The sequence below is a fragment of the Cygnus olor genome, chromosome 3 (assembly GCF_009769625.2).
Source record: "Cygnus olor isolate bCygOlo1 chromosome 3, bCygOlo1.pri.v2, whole genome shotgun sequence".
NCBI lineage: Eukaryota > Metazoa > Chordata > Aves > Anseriformes > Anatidae > Cygnus > Cygnus olor.
Window position 1 is genome coordinate 1,428,218 of NC_049171.1, and position 21,274 is coordinate 1,449,491.

Sequence of the window (21,274 nt, forward strand, 5' to 3'; positions counted from 1 at the left end):
GGGTTTCAATGGCAAAGAGTTGGGGCAGTGCGTTCTTGTGAGGAAGAAGGAAACGTTGCATTAGATGCTGGTTCTGGCAACTTCCCCGCACCTGGTGGCAGCTGGTACACGGCAATAACTTCTTCCCCAGCCATCCACGTGCCCCTGGCTTTTGCACGCTTTGCAGGGGCTCTGCTCACTTCATACCACCTCTGTCAGACCCCTGGTCCTGCCAGCTGGTGTTGGGATGGGGTGGATGTCTTGCCTCCTTTGGTTATACGGCAACATGCGCTGGGTTTCCTGCTGTCAGACCACACTGCAGTGCTCCGCGAGCAACGCGTCGGTTTTCTGATTCATAGAGTCACAGAACCATAGGATCATGGAATCACAGAATTATAGAACCACGGAACTGCTTGGGTTGGAAGGGACCTTAAAGATCACCTAATTCCAGCCCCCTGCCATGGCAGGGACACCTCCCACCGGCCCAGGCTGCCCCCAGCCCCATCCAGCCTGGCCTTGGGCACTGCCAGGGATGGGGCACCCACAGGGCAACCTGTTCCAGTGCCTCACCACTCTCTAACTGATGAATTTCCTCCTAACACCTCATCTAAATCTCCCCTCTCTTATTTTAAAAACATTCCCCTTGCTCCTGGAGCAAGCTGGGGGCCTGCCTAGGCTGGTAGAGACAGGAAACCTGTCCCCCAGGAGCAGCGCCCGTGCTGTGAGAGCAGGTTTGGTGATACCCCTTGGTGCCACCAAGCCAAGCTGTGTTCCATCACCTACACCGGGATGTCTGACTCAAAGGACAGGAACTGTCCCTGCTTTGCTTGTTGCCTCTGAAACTGCTCGTTTCTTGCCCAGAGCAAAGGCAGGAGGGCAGGCACTGCATGCACATGACCCCCACACAAGGAAGCTCAGCATCTCAGCAACTTCTTTCAACAGAAATGCAGACCTCTGGGTCTGCACTTGCCAGTTGGCTTTGGGGGCTTGACCCACCTGGGACGTGACCTCTTTCTCCTGTTTTTCCAGACCCAACCACCCCAGAGCTGGAGAGCTGGTTGCCTTTGCAGCTGCTCTCCTGGTAGCTCGCTCTGCAGCTTGCTCCAGTGTTGTTTTACCCCTTGAAGTCTGGGCTGTTCCTCATTTCTCAGTTTCCAAAGCTTACTGCCATCACAAAGCCGTATACAGCACATTCCCTGGGTGGAATAATATGTCACATGAGGCAAACCTCCTTTTAATCCTTTTTGGACTGGGCTGCCTGTGAGCTGACCTGGCGCCCATTGTTCTTTGTGTTATCAGGTGAGGTCGATAGGACGTATTGGTTACCTTTCTCTGCACCTTTAATTATTCACTGAGTGGAAACAGCAAGAGACATTCTTTTGTCTCCGTGTGCCTATGCAGATGAACCCGCCGTTCTGGAGGCAGAAGACCTGGACCGAAAAGCCATGAGGCTTGGAGGGGGGCTGGACCCGGACACAATCTCCTTGGCCTCCGTCACAGCTGTAACCACCAATGTCTCGAATAAAAGGTGAGGGCCAGACGTGAGCTTGTGCAAGCAGGGGGGGCACGCTGGCACATGGGGTAAGGGAAAAATCATGTCATCCTGTGCAAGCAGTGCTTTTTGGAAAGGTCCAACAAAAGAGCACAAATGTGCCGTGGTAGCTTGCAGCTCTGGGGTTTGCGTTCCTCACATTCAAGGGGATTCCCTGCACATTGCAGGGCTGCCAATGCTCTGTCCCAGCTGGCAGCAAGTCCATCTGTTGTTTGACTGATGGTTCCCTCTGCCCCCCCAAAGGTCCAAGCCCGATATCAAAATGGAGCCGAGTGCTGGGAGGCCGATGGATTACCAGGTAGGCGACAGCGCTGCGTCCACAGCTCTCAGAGGGGAGGATGCTCGGCTGGATGCTTTTAGGAGAGCAAGAGGCAGACTGAGAGCTTTTATTTCGAACCTTCTTGGACCATGAATGTCAGCAGAGTCGCTGCCTGAGGAGCAGGAGCTCCTCATCCCAGCACGTGTGCCCCCCTTCCCGCGGGACAGCTCAGGGGCCAGGAGGAAGGACCAGCATGGCTTCCCATGAGCTGGAGTTTCAATAGCAGAGCAACACGTTCTGCATTAAGCCACTTGCTGGTGTGGCTCCCCACCCTGAATCCGATTGCCCAATCTGAAGCCCAGAAAGCCCAGATTAATCTGTAATAGCAGCAGGCCACCTCCAAAGCATTTCTCTTACTTCCCAAGACCTTTCAGTCTGCCAGTTCATACTGAAGACTGCAGAGCCTGGCAGTTAGCAGCCAGAAAATCACTGTATTTCCTCGGGTAGGTTGGGACATGGCTGCTGCTGTCTTCTTCAGCAGTGCTCCATTCCTGCCACTTTAATCCAGCACTAGAACAACCACACATTTGGTTTCCCAAGGCTCATATGAGCCATATTGCTCCCATTTTTTTTTACCTGTTGGTGTAGGCGTGATTCATAAATTGGTTTCTCTCCTCATTTTCACCAAGGCGTGCTGATTCGGCAGCAATTTCGCTTTATGTCCTCGCCTCTTGGCACAGCAACACCTTCCTGGGGACATCTCGGAATGACAAAAACAATGATTTTTGTTAGAGATTTATTGCAGAGCATTGCCAGATCCACTTGTGTATCCCAGACGAGACCAAACAGGAGAAGCAGTTAGAGCAGTATGTATGTGGAGGAGGTTTAATTAGACACGTAATGAACCTAGACCAAACAGTGAGGCTTGCGAGCAGTGAGTGTGCTCGGTTCAGGAGTGGTGCAACCAGAACATAAAGAGGAGGGGGAAGGAATTGCAGCCAAGAGACAGAAGGGACACAAGTTCTGGTTATTTCACCCCTGCAAGCAAGAGGATCTCAGGAGAGTGTCTGTGGGGGATGGCTCATTTCTGGAATACGACAGGTTTGCGGGATGCGTTTACACCTCAGCTCCATTGTGCTGGGTTGGTCTGTGCACTGTTTTTAAGGAATGCTGGGAGATGTGGAGGTAGGGAGCCGTCTTGGGCAGAGTGACCATGACATGGTAGAGCTCTCTATTCTGTTCTATGACAAACGCCAGGCAGCCTTGCCCTCTTCCTCAGGGGGCTCCATTACCCTTTCTCAGCTGCCTTGCAGGAGCACTGCACCCTTTGCATTTTCTAGCAGAAGCACCTTAAGCCAGCTGGGGTGTCACCAACCAAGCCTCTCCTCCCCAAATCCCCTGGACTTACGCCTTGTGGGAAGCAAACCCATGCTCTGTGCTCTGGGGAGGAAGGATCAGGGATGCCCTGGGTCTCCTGCTCTCACCACCTCACAGCTCTCAGGCTTGTCCAAGCAGCTGGGTGTCCTTGGTGTGACAAGGAAACCCCAAAGCTGCCAACACTGTGATGAAAACGCTTCAAAACCAAAAGCCAGGAGATGGGAGTCAAGGAGCGGCATCTGACGCTGCCCTCGGGAGGGGAAGGCCCACGAATCCCTCTCCGCAGGTCAGCGTCACCATCATCGAGGCCCGGCAGCTGGTTGGGCTCAACATGGACCCCGTGGTCTGCGTGGAGGTCGGAGAGGAAAAGAAATACACGTCCATGAAGGAATCAACCAACTGCCCTTATTACAATGAGGTGGGTCTGTCCCCCAGCGATGCTCACAGACCCCCTGTTTCTACATAGTCAATTAAATGGGATTTCTTTTCACCCGGGGTTTCTTTCTTCTGTCAGTTTTTGTCAGAATAAGATGAAATCTCAAACCACACAGAATAAGAAAGGGAGCCTTTGCCCTCTGGCATTTTACAAATGGTACAAAGCGATCTGTGCCGACCTCTTCTCGGTTTTTCCAAGCAGTCGGTTCTTCCTCCTGGTTGCTCGGACCACAGATGCTGCCAGGGGCTGGAGTTGTCCTGGCGGAGTGGGCACCATAATGCCATCTTTCGTCCCCAAAGGAGCTGCTCTCCTGCCCTCACGCCTGCCCTTTCCCTTTCAGTACTTCGTCTTCGATTTCCACGTGCCCCCAGACGTCATGTTCGACAAGATCATCAAGCTGTCCGTGAGTGAGCGCGGTCGCGTTGTCCTTTTTACCGGGCTTTGAAGAAAAAGACCCCATTGGGAATGGATGTAAAGTCCCTGACAGGAGCTGAGGTGTTCGGCCCTACAAGCTTCACCCTTCTTGCTGAGCCCTGGTCCCTCTATGCCACTGGCCTTCAATTGCTCTGGCCACACAGCTCTGCTGCCGTGTCCGCTGTGCCCTCCGTGACTGACTGTGGGTGTTTTGACTCACCAACTAGGAGCCCCCACATCCATCCCATGCACAGACCGGTTGTACAATTTCTCCCACAAAGGGAATTAGGGCATCGATTTTGATCATCCTAAAGACCTTCATGTAAATGTCCTGGTGCCCTGGTGTCCTGGTGTCTTGTTGCCGTAGTGGCTGGAAAACTGCACCTTGTTGCAAAAATGAATTTCTTTGCATTGCTTCTGTTCAATCCAATTAATACAGGCTTGCAAGACTGCTAAGCAAGAGCTGCCAACCCATCTCTGCCTCTTAGAGTCCTAGTACAGACTAAGGTCCTGCACCGAGCAAGGAAAATGCATCAGCTCCCTTCCTGCCTGACACTGAACACCTCCGGAAAGAGCCGGGGCATAGGCAAACCTCTGACTTGATTTCCCCTCTTGATTTCCAGGTGATCCACTCAAAAAAACCTCCTGCGCAGTGGGACTTTGGTAGGCTCCTTCAAGATGGATGTTGGAACCGTTTATACCCAGCCGGGTACGTAGCCACGGTGTGCGACTGCCGTGCGTGCCTACCTGCACCCCTAAATAAACGCCTTTGCAAGGCAGCCAGGCAGGCACTGCTCCCTTGGGTGATGCCAATCTCACTTAATTAGTGTCCTAGACATAAGCAAGTCAGCTGGGCTCCCTCTGCAGCCGAGAAAGAGCACTTGGCACCTCCAGAGAAGGTGGCATACCCCACCCGGAATAAGGTGGCACCTCTGCATGTGCCAGCTCTCTGCTGACCCACTGCAGAAGCCCAGGGTAGCTTTGCAAGCACGGCATTGACCTTTCAAATAGCCCAAGGTCCTGGGATGAGGTCCTGGGATCTTGCCCTCTGTGTCTCACATTTAAACCAAGAAAGGGAGATGCTCAGTGTGCAATGAAAAAGAGAAAGATGTTGATTAGTGCTGCTGCTGTGTTGCTGTGCTGATGATAAAGCCCGCAGTGACTTAGTGCAGGTGGGCCTAAAGAGCACTCCTGAAATCTGCTGTGCAATTATGGGCCTCGTTTATAGCACATGTGTTTCAGGGAAACCTGTTTTATAGAACTATAAATGAGAAGTGAATGCTTTTGGCATTCTGTCCTTAAGCACGGGCAATGAGAGCAGGCACGGATGGGATTAGTTTAGGGAATTGTGTAAAAGAGGTCCAGAGGGGTCCCTGGAAAGCTCATTCAGCCCATGCCTTGCTCCCTGCCAGTTTCTCCAGGACACTTCTGCCTGAAAAGCCCAGTCCCTGAATCAGGGAATCATGCTGGTCCTGTCTGGGGGACTGACAAAGCAAACACACACCCAGGGGACCTATGAAATGCCTGCTCTCTGCAGAAGAGCATTGCCCCTCTGGGGGCCCGGTGCTTGCAGCATGCCAGAGCCGAACATATCAACTTCCCTTTGGAAAAGATAGCTCCAAGATCACTGCATTTTTTTTCCTTGCTCCCATGTCATGCCTATTGCAGCAGTCTGCCTCTGTAAATAAGCCTGAGAGCTAAGGCGTAAATGGAGCCTCCAGTGCCTGCACTTCAAGAGTGCTCAGCAAATGGTGCTGGGGGGACAGAGGGAGCATCTGGTCAGGTTCCCTGCTCCACATGAGGATGAAATCTGTCTCACACCACCCAGAAGGCACGTTAGGCCTTAAAGACTTCCAGTGGTCGAGGCTACATCCTTCCACAGACAGTTTATCCCATTGTTTCTCTGTCTTTAACATGAGACAGATCTTTTAATGAATTTTTCGGGAGGTTCTGTCCGAATTCCTGCTGTGCTCCGTTCCGACAGTGACTGTCTTGTCCCCTGGCTTCCAGAGCACCAGTTCTACCACAAGTGGGCCATCCTGTCCGACCCCGAGGATCTCACCGCCGGGCTGAAAGGTTACCTGAAATGTGACATCGCCGTCGTAGGGAAGGGTGACAACATCAAGACTCCACACAAAGCCAATGAGACAGATGAGGATGATATCGAAGGGTAAGGATTTGCAGAGCCAGCTTCACACATCCGTTCTCGAGAAACACCTTTCGTGCCTCTTTACCTTGGGTTGTACAATGCAGACGGCAGCCTTCCCAGAATGCCCCTCTTATGCCCGTGCTTACCTTGTGCAATGAAACCAGAGAGACTGAATAAGTTGATTTTTCAGAGAGAAAACAGGGCCCTGTGACCCTGCAGGCCCTCTAAAAGGCTGTGGAAGGAAAACAAAAACAAAAAACAAAACAAAACAAAACAAAAAACAACCAACCAACCAACCAACAACAAACAAACAAACAAACAAACAAAAAACAGGAGAGTTTAAAACATAGTTCTAGCCTCAAATGTCTCAGGCTAATTAAATATCTCCATGTGCATCCACAAGCTTTAAAATCCACTTCCCAGCCTCTCACCACATAGTCAGAAACCCAGACTAGGAGCAAAATGGCCGTGTAGCTTTCTTGACTTGCTGGGATCTGGGGCTGGAGGCACCAACTGAGCTGTTTTAGGTGATAGTTCTGTGCTATATTTATGATATTTTGTCACTTTTTCTTGGACAGCTCCATTTCTTGGACAGGTCCAGCAATTCCTCTAGAAATTATTTTGTTCACATCATCCCCCACGGCTCTCATTTCTTCTCCCAGAAAAGGAAAAAATCTGCCAATAAAAGGCATTTGGTGGAGTTCAGGTCTCACCCCCAAATGATCATCCCTCCTACCACGAAAAAGAAAAGGCTCTTCTAACATCCCTTTAATAGGGCCTGCTTTAACTAAATTAGGCCAAGTTTAATTGTCCCCTAGACTCCACTGACTATAATGATTACACCCCTTAGGTGGGACGCAGATTGTCCCAGGGGCACCTCAAGGGACTTCTTTAAGATTTTGCTTAAAAAACCATCCCTCCCCATCCCAAAACAGGAGGATGCATGGAGGCAGGACAGCAATAAAATGCAGGGCTGCAGAAATGGTCCTCTTTCCACCTCCCTGGGCCAGTGCTCAGAAAGTGGGGCAGCTTCTCGCCCCTCATTAGCCTTTCCTGCCCAACCTGGCAACCCAAAGGCTGTGCCCAGCCCAATTTGTGCCGTTGCAGGAACCTCCTCCTCCCAGACGGGGTCCCTCCGGAGAGGCAGTGGGCTCGTTTCTACATCAAGATCTATCGAGCAGAGGGCCTGCCCCGTATGAACACCAGCATCATGGCCAACGTGAAGAAGGCTCTCATTGGCGAGAACAAGGACTTGGTAGACCCCTACGTGCAGGTGGTCTTTGCGGGGCAGAAGGTGAGGGAGCTGCATGCAGTACTGGGGGGGTGACGTGAGCAGGAGCAGTCTTGGCACAAGGACACCAGGGGAGGTTTAGGCTGGATATTAGGAAAAACTTCTTTATCGGAAGGGTTGTTAGGCCTTGGAATGAGCTGCCCAGGGAAGTGGTTGAGTCACCATCCCTGGAGGTCTTTAAAAGATGTTTAGATGTAGAGCTCAGTGATACGGTTTAGTGGAGGACTTGTTAGTGTTAGGTCAGAGGTTGGACTGGGTGATCTTGGAGGTCTCTTCCAACCTAGGTGATTCTGGGATTCTATGACACGGAGGCATGGAAAAGCCGCCGTGTTTGCTGCATACGACGTTCCCCTCTCTTGTGCAGACTAGGATGGGGTGGCAGCAGCCCCAGTAGAGGAGAAGAGCCTGTTACGTGGGGGAGCCACACGGCAAAATGTGGGTTTTGGTGGTCGCTTAGCAAGGAGGAATTCCGGTTGTGATGGGTTTTGAGCTCAGACCACCCAAGAGATGTCAAACACCTTTCTTGTCCTGCTCGGCAGGGGAAGACGTCAGTGCAAAAAAGCAGCTACGAGCCTCTCTGGAATGAGCAGATAATCTTCACAGAAATGTTTCCCCCTTTGTGCAAGCGGATAAAGGTCCAGATTCGAGACTCAGACAAAGTTAATGACGTGGCCATTGGTACCCATTTCATTGACCTGCGGAAGATCTCTAATGAAGGAGACAAAGGTAAAGCTACAGTGGGGTGCAGATGGAGAGATATTGCTTTGGTAGAGGTGCAGCACAATAGCCCAAGCTCTCTCCCCACCCCTGGAGGTAGCTGCTTTGTGGTGCCCTGCTGGAGGGACCCTAGCTCGCTGCAGTGGCCTTCCGAGGTCACTGGACACACACTTTTTGAGAACCAAGCCCCATCACAAGCCTCCAGTCCAACACTTGAAAGCAAAGACACCCAGGAACAGCTGGCCCTTCCAAAAAATGTGTTCCCAAGAAGGGGTAAATATCTCACAGGCTGCCACTTCCACACACCCAGGAACACACCAGCACACGTGGGCAGGAGCAATGCAAAAACAAAGATGGGTTTTGAAAAAGGACTAAGGGGGGAGTCCTCTTTTTCTTGACTCTCCCACTGGGTGACTTGCTCCATGGGAGACTTGCCTCTGTCTTTGGGCTGGTGCACTGCACAGAGCCCATCACTGCCTTCACTGCAAAACTGTCTCCATGTGCAGTTGCAAGAAGGCATTTCCATGCACACACATCACTAGATGATCTTATAGGTCCTTTCCAACCTTGTGTTTCTATGATTCTATGATTCTATGTGCATACTTAAGTCCGCATCACTGCACACACACCAGGAAAGTGATGCCAACCCATGAGCATGTTTGCACCCTGAGACACAGACGTGCCCTCCTTGCACACCCCCTCCCTACGTGCACATCTGGTCTGCTGCAGGCTACCTGCCCACCTTCGGCCCCGCGTGGGTGAACATGTACGGCTCCACTCGCAACTACACCCTGATGGACGAGCACCAGGAGCTGAACGAGGGCCTGGGCGAGGGCGTCTCCTTCCGGGCCAGGCTTCTGATGAGCCTTGCTGTGGAGATTTTGGACACCAGCAACCCGGAGATCAACAGCTCCACTGAGGTGCAAGTCGAGCAGGCCACATCAGTTGCTGATGTAAGTCTCCCCTAACTGTGCAGAGCTGAAGAGTGAAGAGTTATCTCAGTTAGTTACCTCTGTTATCACAAACTGAGGATCTCATTTAGTGTTGCCCTAAATGTTCTGGATCGCCCAGCATAATGAAAGCAAGTCCTGCAAGGATTTCAGGTTTTATGATCATTCAGATGATGGGAGTTAGAGACAATGAGAGTCATCTCCTAATGCCAGTGTTCTCACTCCCATCTTTGAAGGTGGGGTTAAAACAGAAGCCAAGAGCAACTTTTCAGTTGGGCAGATAATGATAGGAAAAGGGGGAATGGTTTTAAACTACAAGAGGGGAGATTTAGATGAGATGTTAGGAGGAAATTCTTCCCTCAGAGGGCGGTGAGGCACTGGCACAGGTTGCCCAGAGAAGCTGTGGATGCCCCATCCCTGGAGGTGTTCAAGGCCAGGCTGGATGGTGCCTTGGCCAACCTGATCTCATGGGTGGCATCCCTGCCCATGGCAGGGGGTTGGAACTGGATGGTCTTTGAGGTCCCTTCCAATCCAAGCCATTCTATGATATGATTCTATGAAATCTATTTCCCAACGAATTCTGGCAGGGTGAAACTGCTCAGAGAAATTAAACTGCTGCTTCCTGACAAAAGGAAGTCCCACGGCATTAGTCCTGATGTGTAAAGCCTACAAGGCCTTTGCCCATGCCCTGTGTAAATGGGCACATCCAGGCTTGGATGCCCACACATGCCAATCCGTGGAGCCAAGTGTGGGAAGTAGAAGCGGAGCAGTCGGATGGCAGTGCACATTTAGTGTATTTTGGAAATTAAGTGGTCTCAGTTCACCTCCAAGGGAAATTAAGCCACCTGGAAATAAAGCCGTTCCAGTTCTGAAAGACCATCCAGGTTTGATGCAGTTTGATAATTTCACCTGGAGAACAAACTCGGGTTCATATTCCTGAGTGTCATTTAGACAGTCCCTCACAAACGAGGGATGGCTGATCTCAGTTTATCCACCACATTTAAACATTAGGCTGAAATCTTCAACTAAACTCTCTCTGCAGTGAGCCTGAGACCCCTCAAGTAGGTCAGGCTGAGGGGGACACCCCAGGGTCTCCTTGAGAACCCATAGGTGGTGGCACCTCACCTCCAGAGGGCCCCTGGGGTGCTGAGAGGTACCAGGTGATGCACCCCTCAGCCCATCACTGGGTGTCCCTTGGGCTGACCTGAACCCCGATCCATGGGATTTCCCCTGCAGAACTGCACTGGGAAGATGGAGGAGTTCTTCCTCTTCGGAGCCTTTCTGGAAGCGACCATGATCGACAGGAAGATTGGTGACAAACCCATCAACTTCGAGGTCACGATAGGTTGGTTGGGTTTCGGCAAGGGTGGTTTCAGAGCATTTACAGGGGGGAATGCAGGATCGAGAGCCAAGAGCAGCTGTCTCCTTTTCCATGCTACCACGTGCCAGAGCACACGGACCAGGGATGATTGAGGGCCCTGGTAAAGCAGCCAGGGGGCAGGGATGGAGAGCAGGGGATGGAGATATGCCATCAATTTGTGGCTTCTGGGCAGGGTTTTGGAGAACTTAACTCTGCTGTCCCACATGGGTCCTGCAGAGAAAATATCCCCAGCCTGAATGAGAGGCAGGTCACTGAGCTCGTTTAACCCCCAATAAATTACAGCCCCATGACTTCATTTCACATTTTATTCTCGAGGTAATTACGGGAACCAGATCGACGGCACGGCCAAGCCCGTCCTGCGAAGGAAGAAGGAAGGAGGGGACGGCGACGAGGAGGAGTCCGAGCTGCTGCAAAACTCGAGTGAGGATGAAGGTGGCGAGGACGGAGAGATGGTCTCCGTCTCCTCATCCCAGCCCATGAAGCCGCTGGTCACAGACAGGTGACTTGCCCGCCTGACCACAAAAGGGGGCGGAGATGGGCTCCATGGGTGTCCCCACATGTGCTGGGCGTCCATGGGGCCGTCATGGGGCCTAGCAGGCCTAGGGCCACGAGTGCCCTATGGAGGGAACCCCATTCCCTGCTCCGGCACGGGCATTGGACTAGATAATCTTTCAACATCCCTTCCAATCCCTGACATTCTGTGATTCTGTGATTCTCTGATGTCTAATAAGGGTTGAATTCATGTCTCCCCTGCCTGGCCAGCTGTACACCCAACACCCGTGGCTGTCCAGTGCTCTGACCCTGTGGTAAACTGGGATGAGGCTAAGCAGTGGATTCAAAAAGCATTCAGAAAATAGGTCCGTTCCTGTACACGTAAGTTCCATGCGTTCAGGGAACTAGTCTAAATCTGGGTCCTTCCTGAGGAGCACTGCCACCCTTGGTACTGCACACCAGGGGGGAGAGGTCTGGGCTTCACCTCTTTGCTCTCTTTATCTGCACGACAGAAAAATGTCACAGGCACCACGTGGAGGCAGGCAATATCCATCTAGAGATAAGGCATGGATTTCAGTAGCGAGGGTCATTTGTGCTGGGACAAGCTGCTTTTTCTCATCACATGGGATCTTAAAAACTATACAAGGTCACAGCCATCCAGAGAGGGGAGGGTGCCAAAAAAAAAAAAACCACACTGGAAAAAAGTTCTTGAGAATGAGCTAGGCAGGAGACTGGGATGAAAGACAAAACCTTCTCTCTCCCTAGTTTGCAGCATCTCTTTTGGTCAATCTATCTATCTCCATTCCTTGCAGTCGTGGACAGGCCACTGGCTGGTGCTTGACAGAGCCAGACTTGGTCCTGTCTTTGGTCTGTGGATGCACATCTGGTTGTCAGCAGACAGGCTCCTTCTGCTCTACCTGCCTCAGTTTCCCCAGCTGTAAAATTAAGACAACCTTTTGCGCCTCCTTAACAAATTGCCATGTAGTGTGCAGGTAGCAATGACCTTAATGTACGGACAAGATCCAAACAGCTGCAAGTGGGATTCTGGTTGGTGTTTTCTGCCCCAAGCAGCTGGATCAGAAAACCCCAAACTGAGCGGGATCAGCGCACGTGTCTTAGTGTGTCTGGGCTGGCCTTCAGCCCCAGCCTGGGTTTGCACGTAAAGGACTTGTACTCAGGAAAATTAATTGGATGTAACCTAATGAGAAGTACTCACAGCAGATTATTTTAGCTGTGTTTTATCAGTAAGTAGACGTTATTTATCAGAATTGATTGGCTGACTGAACTCAGTTGGGAAACAAAGCAAACCACATTGAACTGGGGCTGTTTGCCCTCCAGTTAAGGTGTCTGCCTGGGGGTCCCTCAGTTGTTCACCAGCTCCTTGTGTGGGTGAACACCAAATGCTGAGGGGACACACTTGGAGAGCCTGGGCTCAGCTGCTCATGCACCCTTCCTCAGAGCATCCAGCCTCTGTGTGCCGGGAGCCTCTCGCTTGAGCACAGGGCTCTGCTGACATCTTCTGGATGGAAATACCCTCGATGGCTTCAGAAGGATGAGCTGAGGCTGGTTTTGGACTAAGGGTGACCCCTGCAAGATCTGCAGTAGCTTAATGCTAGTAGCTTTATGCAATAGCTTTATGTTTGGGTGGGCTCTGGCTGGGGACAGAGTGGGGTTCCCTCCTGGCAATGGCCAGACTGGATGGGGTTTGGGGCAGGGAAGGGTGCTGGGAGAGCTGGAGCCTCTGTCCTCGAGGGCACAGCTCACGTCAGCCCCCTTTCTCCCAGCCTGACCCCCCATGTGCCCCTTCCCCATCACAGCTCTGCCTCCGCGGGAGAGGCAGGGGACAGGGTTTGGTGCTGGCCAGGGGCACTGAGTGCCTCTTCTGCCTCCTCCCGCAGGAACTACTTCCACCTGCCCTACTTTGAGAAGAAGCCCTGCATCTACATCAAGAGCTGGTGGCAGGACCAGCGCCGCAGGCTGTATAACGCCAACATCATGGACAAGATTGCAGACAAGCTGGTCAGTGCGGTCCAGGGAGGGAGGCAGCCAGGGCTTGAGTTGGCCATGAGGCACTTCCAGGCTCCCCGAGCATTTCTTCAGCTTGCCATAAAGCTGGGACAAACTGCAGGACTCAGTAACCCACTTGTGCAGAAAGGGGAAAGTTCCCCCATATGAAATGCTCGATTTGAACATCCAAATCCCAGGGGCTCATTGAATTTTCTGTGAGTTTGACCCAGGGGTCCCCACCAAGGGCAGCAAGAGGGGGTTGGCTTTGCCTTCATGGACTTTAGGCATGAGCAGGCCACTGGGAGGTCTCCCCGGAGCCTTCTCCTCTCCAGGCCCAACACCCCCAGCTCCCTCAGCCTGGCTCCAGAGCAGAGGGGCTCCAGCCTCTGCTCATCCTTGGGGCCTCCTCTGGACTTGTTTTAATATGTCTGTGTCCTTCTGGTGCTAGGGCCCAGAGCTGAATGCAGTGCAGGTGGAGGCTCACAAGAGCAGACAGTGGAGTAGAGGGGTCCAAATAGGACCCACAAAGAGAAAACCTACCAGGTCCAGGCAAGACACTGTGGCTTTTGCTCAGCCACTCTCACTGGGGGTAATGGAGCTATTCCCACCACTCAGAACCATCTCCCCCATACAAAACTGCCCCAAACCCTAGCCCTGTGGACATCAGGTCTGGAAAAGGAGCAGATGCTTCCCTCTGGCAGCACCCCAATGGGGCTGCTGTCTGTGGGGCTGCTGTGGGGCTGGACCCCACCCCACTGACCCCTCATGGCTTCCCCCATTGTGCTGCAGGAGGAAGGGCTCAACGACGTGCAGGAGATGATCAAGACGGAGAAGCCGCACCCGGAGCGCCGGCTGCGAGGGGTCCTGGAGGAGCTGAGCAGTGGGTGCCTGTGAGTAAAAGATGGGCAAAGGCGATGTGCTGCACACCCCTGCTCTCTGCAGGGCTACGGGCAAGGTTGTGGCACTGGGAGTGTGACCTCACCTTGACTGGTCATCCTCTGGAGGATGGGAGAGCATTTCATCCATAGGATTGTAGAATCCCATAATTCCAGAGGGATTATAATCCCGTAATTCCATCCAGCCTGGCCTTGGGCACTGCCAGGGATGGGGCACCCACAGCTCCATGGGGCAGCCTGCTCAGTGCCTCACCACCCTCAAAATAAAGGATTTCTTCCTTTCCTTTTCTTCCATTGCATTGGCACCACTCCATATTGGCTGCCTTGTGGCTTGGGCAAAAAAACTGAGGACATTTCTCCCTAGTCCTGGTGGCACAGGCAGCCACACTGCTTGAGGGAGCCATCAGGATCCTGCAGGGTTCATGCTGCTGACCCTTTCCGTAGGCGCTTCGTGACGTTGGCTGACAAGGACCAGCACCACTCTTCCCGCACGAGGCTGGACCGGGAGAGGCTCAAGTCCTGCATGCGGGAGCTGGTGAGTGTGATGCAGCCAGGCAGGGGAATGAGGAGGTTTCAGGAACAGAGCTAGACCTTGTCAGTGCAATGGGGAGTTTGGTCCTGGGGTGTTCTGGTTTCTCTGTGCATGGAGGGATGGGGGTTGTTTCTGAACAGAGGAGCCCAAGAGCACTTGGGTCTGGTAAGGGTCCCAGGTGTCCCGTGGGTTCACAAACAGCTGAGGGCACTGGAAAGGAGGATTTTTGGGAGCCCTGCAGAGCACAGACGCTTCAGCAGTAGAGAAAACCTAAATATTTGGGGCTGGTAGCCCAGCTCCTTACAAGGGAGTTAAACAAGCAAATAGACATCCAAAAGAGAAATACAAAGAGCAGAGACTTATCCAGCTGGCACAGCACAGGCCATCAGCTTCTGTAGCCAGCTGCATACCACCAAGCTACAGATTTATCCTGTGAAAACCTACACGCCCCTTGTTCTGTCCCGGGCTCTCCTTTAACTGCAGGAGAACATGGGCCAGCAAGCCACGACCCTGCGGTCGCAGGTGAAGAAGAACACCATGAAGGACAAGCTGAAGCTGGTGCAGAACTTCCTGCAGAAGCTCCGCTTCCTGGCGGACGAGGTGAGAGCCCTGCCACGGGGACAGGGACGGAGCCGCGAGGCAGCAGCCAGGCCTCATGGAGGCCTCTGCACGCCCTGAGGGGGGAGAGGGCCTCAGCGCACAGCTCTCGGCCAAGGAGCCTCTCTGCTTTTCTGCACTGCCCCAGGCCTCCCAGGCTTGTCTGGTTGGAACGAGTCAGTGCTAGAAGGAATTTAAGAGCCCTTCTCAGCTGGCCACAGAGCTGGGCCCTCTTGCAGCTGAGCTGAAGGTGGTCTCGCCAGCCTCCAGCCATGGCGAGGCCGTGCAGGTCCCCACACACCAGCCATTGGAAGGTAGCACCATGTCTACACAGCACTGAAATCATCACCAGGGGGATGTTTCTGGCTAGGCAGGGAGTTGATAAAGTACATGGCTCTTCAGAGGGCTGTGGGATAAAGCCCTGCCCTCCTGCAGGACTCAAGCCATCTCATTTTTATCACAGCAGCATGCTCTTGCTTCACTCTGGCTCATGGGTAAGAGATAATACACCATTACATGACAGTTCCTCACAGCACTTCCAAAGAGATGCTGCATCAGCAGGAGCTTTTTTTCCTTCCTTCAGAAAATTACCGTTCCTCTGATATTTTCAGTTTCAGATTGGATCAGTGGGGTGCAGCCAGTGGGGGTTCCTGGCCCTTGTGGAAGCTGTAGTCATTGCACCTCCTGTTCTCACTTCCCATGGCAAGCTCCCAGGCTCAACTACATATTCCTTGCTGCAGTAAGGGCTGCCTTGGCTTGGACTCTCCACTACAGAACATAAAACAGACTGTAGGGCATGGTGGGAAATGTTCAGACAGGGAACCTCTTCCAGAGCAGGGAACGGAGGAATGGCCCCTGCCCTACAGTCCCCATGGCCACTGAGTGAAGAGGAAGGAAGAATCTTCAGTATTCTAACCCAACATTATTGTTATTGTTATTGTTATTGTTATTATATTTTAAAATAATTTAAATAATAATTCAAATTAGAACAAATGTAAATCCCAATTTCTTTCCTGCTAGGCTTCACCCTGCTGAGACTGGCCCTCAGCAGCTTTGCTTAAGCAGATAAGGTTCTGCAGTGGGAGGCTCAAAACCATTTTTATGGCCCCAAGGTGGCACGAGGCACATCCATCTCCTGTGGGACCTGCTGAAGTTGCCTTCCAAAGGTCTACAGCCCTGCCAGTGCCTCAGTGGTCAAAGAGCTGAGACACCGACAGGGCTCTTTGCTGGTGTTCGCAGCCCCAACACACCATTCCCGACATTTTCATCTGGATGATGAGCAACAACAAACGCATTGCCTACGCCCGCGTCCCTTCCAAGGACATCCTCTACTCCATAGTGGATGAGGAGATGGGCAAGGACTGCGCCAAAGTGAAGACCGTCTTCCTCAAGGTGCCTGCCCGTCTTCCCTGGGGAACTGCAGCCAGGACGAGGGAGATGGAGAAGGGGCAAACCGGGAGGATGGGAGATGGAGAACAGGCTAACTGGGAGGATGGGAGCTGGAGATGAGGGAGCTGGGTATCCAATTTTGCTGGTGGTTGAATACTACGCACAACAGATCCACCACTGATAGTGGCAATGTGCTGCTAGGAAGTGTAAACCACTGGTCATATGCAGTCTGGTGGGTGATAAATGGCTGTAAGGAGAGAGATGTTCGATCCGGCTGGCCAGGAAAGGGAAATTTGTCTTGGAAAGAGGAAGCCAACGTGGTAGGAAAAAGATAACGCATGAGACAGAGTAGTGGGCATGATCCAAATTGATGAGGGCTGCGTCCCTGGGTGTAAGTGGGGTACAAGCAATGCACTGGAAGGGGAGTGCAGCAAGAGGTGGTCTGTCCAGCTCTAAGGCCTCCCCTATTGCCACCTAAACTCATCTGTCCTTTGCACCCAGCTACCTGGGAAGAGGGGTTTTGGACCTGCTGGCTGGACGGTTCAAGCCAAGATGGAGATTTACTTGTGGCTGGGCCTCAACAAGCAGCGCAAGGACTTCCTGAGTGGCCTGCCCTGTGGCTTCGAGGAGAAGAAGATCGCCAGAGGCCAAAACCTACCGTCCTTCCCACCCATCAGCCTCCTTTACACCAGTAAGAGCTTGCTGCCCTTGGTGGCTCTGGGGACAGAACACGGAGGGCAGGGGAAGCCTGGTTGGACACCACTTGGGCCAAGGGTCTTCCAGGAGCTAAGGGGAAATACTTCCAGTTGTTCCATGGGGAGTCCTATGGGGAGCTGGGGTGTGGGAATTGTGCCTCCTCCTCCCTGCCCCGTTCATAGCTGCCGTTCTGCATGCTGAGAGCAGGATGCTGAGGAAGTCCTTATCCATTTGGGAATCGTGTTTTGAACCAATTTCCTTCATTAGTGCCAGCCCTGAGCAATAGCATGCCTCAGAGACCTTGCTCTCCAGGCTGAGCCCCACGGCTGGGCTCCAGACTTGTGTATCAACCTGTCTCACTGCCCCTCTCCATTGCAGAGAAGCAGGTTTTCCAGCTGCGAGCCCACATGTACCAGGCCAGGAGTTTGTTCGCTGCCGACAGCAGCGGCCTTTCGGACCCCTTTGCCCGAGTCTTCTTCACCTCCCAGAGCCAATGCACTGAGGTGAGCACCATCTCCTGACCTGGAGAGCTGGTGGGAAGCGGGAGTAACTTGTGTATGCTTTCCCGTTGTTGTGGCTTTTTACTACTGGGAAAAGTCCTTGGGAGATGCCCCATGGCTTGCTGGCCCAAAAAACACGTATGCAGCCAGGCGCTGGAGCTGCTGCCTGAGACGTGGCTGAGACAGGCCGGGGCTGTGCTCATTTTGCAGAACCCATCCCCGTGGCTGCCCCTGGTGCAGGAGAACTGAGACCAACAGCCTGCGTGCTGCCCCTGCCCAGGGTCCCAGTAAGTCCCTCTTCCTTTCTTCCAGGTCCTCAATGAGACCCTTTGCCCAACCTGGGACCAGCTGCTGGTCTTTGACAACGTGGAGCTGTACGGAGAAGCCCACGAGATGCGGGATGACCCCCCTATAATTGTCATTGAGATCTATGACCAGGACACTGTGGTAAGATGAATCTCAGCAGAGGAAAATCTCTCATATAGATGCTGCAATCACTCCTGGCTCACAGGCAAGGCGAATAGTGCAGAGGGTGCAAGAAGCAGCCTTTCTCCTGACCCTTGGGAGAAGGTCTCCCCACATCTCCCAGGGCATGGACTAGGAGCCTCTGCTTCTCATTAAATCTCTTAGACTCAACTGAATGATATCTTATTTATGGAGAGTGAAGCAAGAGTTTTTGTGAGGTGGGAATCAAGGAGACGTTACCACAGCCTTTCCCTTCAGAGAAGCTGCTCAACCCTGGCCTTCTTGCTGTTCCAGCCCTAGGCCATCTCCTTCACCTTACTTGAAGATGCTGATGCTTTAGGAAGCACCTTTGGATGGGAAGCCAGGAGTGAAAGCTGGCGCTGAGCTTTGGTGTCCCAGGCCCAGGGGGCTGGTTCTGTTCTGACCACGGTGGGGAGAGCTGGGAGGTGTCGTGCTGGGCCAGCAAACCTGAGTGCTCTCTTCCCCTCCCCAGGGCAAAGCTGACTTCATGGGCCGCACCTTTGCCAAACCGGTGGTGAAGATGTCAGATGAGCAGTACTGCCCGCCACGGTTCCCCCCGCAGCTGGAGTACTACCAAATCTACAGGGGCAACTCCACCGCGGGCGACCTGCTGGCGGCCTTCGAGCTGCTCCAGGTACCAACAACCCCAGCCTGAGGGAGGGCAAGGACGGGCTGGAGGGTTGCAAGGCAGTGGGGTCAGTCCATTTTTACACAAACAGCAGGTAGTTCGTACATCCTAGAGGAGCTAGAAGGGTTTAACGCATCTACTGAGCCATGAAGAGGGCAGCTCCTGCCCAGTTATGCTGGTCAAGATGATGCGCAGCGAGTCCCAGCTTCCTTCTGGACAGGGCACCCCACTAAAGGGTTGCATTAGCCCAAACTCTCTACAGCATCACTGGGAGATGCCAATGGGAGTCTTGGTGCTCTCTGAGATGCCAGTTTGAAGGTATAAGGAAAAAGGGATGAGAATTCAGATCAGCATCCCAAGAATATGGCAAAATTTTATCCACACAGTGCATGGAAGTACCAGAGTTAAACCCTCCCTCTCTCCTGCCTTCTTTTCCATGCACTGATACTGTCACATTTGTACGGCCATGTCTCAGCGGTCTCCTGGTGTGCAGGGCGGGGGTGAGACCTCCCAGCTGAGAGGAGAGAGGCCCTGGCAAACTCATCACAGTGGTGGCTTTGGATGTGCTGAATGGCTGCAGGCTCCTCTAATGCAGCTGAGTACCAGCTGGGCCAGTGGTCTCAGGGCTGGCCACGCATCTTTGTGCACCAGGAGCAGGCAGTGCCTGGGAGGTGGCCCTTGGGGGGTCCCTCTGCACTGATTTGAGCCATCCAAGGAACCACCCAAGCAGCCATCTCATCCTCCCCAGCACCGGTGATGTGCTCCAAAGACAAGGCACCCCGGAGCTGGGGCTTTGGTCTCTGCCATGCCGTGATTGAGGGCTGTGGTGGCGATCAGACGGGGTCCTGTCCTCAGAGCCCCGGGGCAATAGGGTGGCTCACATGGGCAGCCTGGGCTTCTGGGAGGTGTCCCTGCCTGTGGCAGAGAGGTTGAACTAGGTGGGCTTTAAGGGTCCCCTCCAACCCAACCCATTCTATCATTCTCTGATCCTAATCCAAGCTGCTTCTCTTCCCAGATTGGTCCTGGGGGCAAGTCGGACCTGCCCCCGATCGACGGCCCCACAGACATGGACCGGGGCCCCATCCTGCCGGTGCCACTGGGGATTCGGCCGGTGCTGAGTAAATACAGAGTGGAGGTAATTGCATCGGAGCACCAGATTTTAATGTTCAGCAGCAAGGCGGATACACAGCAAAAGCTGCTGTGTTGTCATGGCCTTGGCTGGGTCACGCTGTGAGTGCTGCTTCTGATGGGTTGTGTAGGGCAGGAGAGCCTGTCCGCGGGTGTTTGGAGGCCAGGGGGGATGACTGGTGGCTAGCTGGGCACCAAGTCTAGATGTCTGCACTGCAGGGATCTGTCTGTAGTGGCTGCACGGGGAGCTAGGCTGCAGCCACCCTAACAGAGCAGACGACTGGGTCACCCCTTGCTTAAATATGGGCACCACAGCGAGCCTAGAGCCTGTGGTAAAGGGCACATGGGCTTGGCCATCAGCGTCCCTCTCCCTTGGCTGCCTTGTTAGACAGTGGAGATGGAGGCAATACAGCCCGAGATGTTCTGTGCACAATTCATCCATGGGTACGAGTGTCTCTGCTGGGCTGAGATGCTGCTGGCCAGGACTCTAAAGGGATCCATCCCATTTCCCAGTCTCAGATACTCCCAGGGGATGTGCAGAACCAATTCCTTTGGCCTCCAAGCTGAGGGCAGCCCTCTCATGTTCATGCCTTGCCTCCTCCTCTCCTAGATCTTGTTCTGGGGGCTCAGGGACCTGAAGAGAGTGAACCTGGCGCAGGTGGACCGGCCCCGGGTGGACATCGAGTGCGCTGGGAAGGGGGTGCAGTCTGCCCTCATCCAGAACTACAAGAAAAACCCCAACTTCAGCACTTTGGTCAAGTCGTTCGAAGTGGTGAGTGTTTCCCCCTGGGTCCTCAGCCGAAACCCAGCCTTTCTGAAACCCAAACCGGAGCTCCCAAACCCTTGCTTCAAGCTCCCCTGCAACAACAGAGGACTTGAGCTCCATCACAGCCAGCAGGGGGCTTTTTCTGCAGGCTCCCAAGCCCTGCTCTGCTGAGCGGCTCTAAACCATCCCTGCTTTAGTCCCTGCTGGTGTTTCCAACCACCAAAGTGAACATCCCACAGCCAACATCCATCCCTTGCTAACCAGCCCCCCTCTGCTCCCCAGGATCTCCCAGAGAACGAGCTGCTCCACCCGCCCCTGAACATCAGGGTGGTGGACTGCCGGGCCTTCGGGCGCTACACCCTGGTGGGCTCCCACGCCGTCAGCTCCCTCCGAAAGTTCATCTACCGCCCGCCAGACAAGAAGGCCCAGCACTGGAACATGACGGGTAACCAGGAGCATGGTTGCGGACAACGGAGGGGCGCGGACTAAGAGGGAGATGAGATGTTTCCTCATCTTGGTGAAGGGAGCTGTGATGCAGGGATGGGGACAACGGGGTGGGAAGCTGCAGGGTGTAAGGCCCCGAGTCCCCTCTGAGTTTTTCATCTGTGGATCTCACTGCAGTAACTGCATGCTCCCCCGACACCTGTAAGAC

The 21,274-nt window shown here is 53.4% G+C and overlaps 1 protein-coding gene across 1 annotated transcript in view; it reads left to right on the forward strand.

The window, feature by feature from the left end:
* OTOF (otoferlin) overlaps nucleotides 1–21,274 on the forward strand; it is a 75,480-nt gene that overhangs the window by 41,414 nt on the left and 12,792 nt on the right. The window contains 24 exon segments of the mRNA XM_040552279.1: nucleotides 1,381–1,507; nucleotides 1,775–1,829; nucleotides 3,454–3,585; nucleotides 3,944–4,006; nucleotides 4,641–4,652; nucleotides 4,654–4,726; nucleotides 6,028–6,187; nucleotides 7,274–7,460; nucleotides 7,997–8,183; nucleotides 8,904–9,127; nucleotides 10,361–10,469; nucleotides 10,821–11,004; nucleotides 12,896–13,016; nucleotides 13,794–13,894; nucleotides 14,345–14,435; nucleotides 14,916–15,032; nucleotides 16,269–16,421; nucleotides 16,920–17,109; nucleotides 17,493–17,617; nucleotides 17,927–18,061; nucleotides 18,573–18,734; nucleotides 19,744–19,863; nucleotides 20,467–20,628; nucleotides 20,905–21,067. Of these exon segments, the coding sequence (XP_040408213.1) occupies nucleotides 1,381–1,507; nucleotides 1,775–1,829; nucleotides 3,454–3,585; nucleotides 3,944–4,006; nucleotides 4,641–4,652; nucleotides 4,654–4,726; nucleotides 6,028–6,187; nucleotides 7,274–7,460; nucleotides 7,997–8,183; nucleotides 8,904–9,127; nucleotides 10,361–10,469; nucleotides 10,821–11,004; nucleotides 12,896–13,016; nucleotides 13,794–13,894; nucleotides 14,345–14,435; nucleotides 14,916–15,032; nucleotides 16,269–16,421; nucleotides 16,920–17,109; nucleotides 17,493–17,617; nucleotides 17,927–18,061; nucleotides 18,573–18,734; nucleotides 19,744–19,863; nucleotides 20,467–20,628; nucleotides 20,905–21,067 (3,153 nt within the window).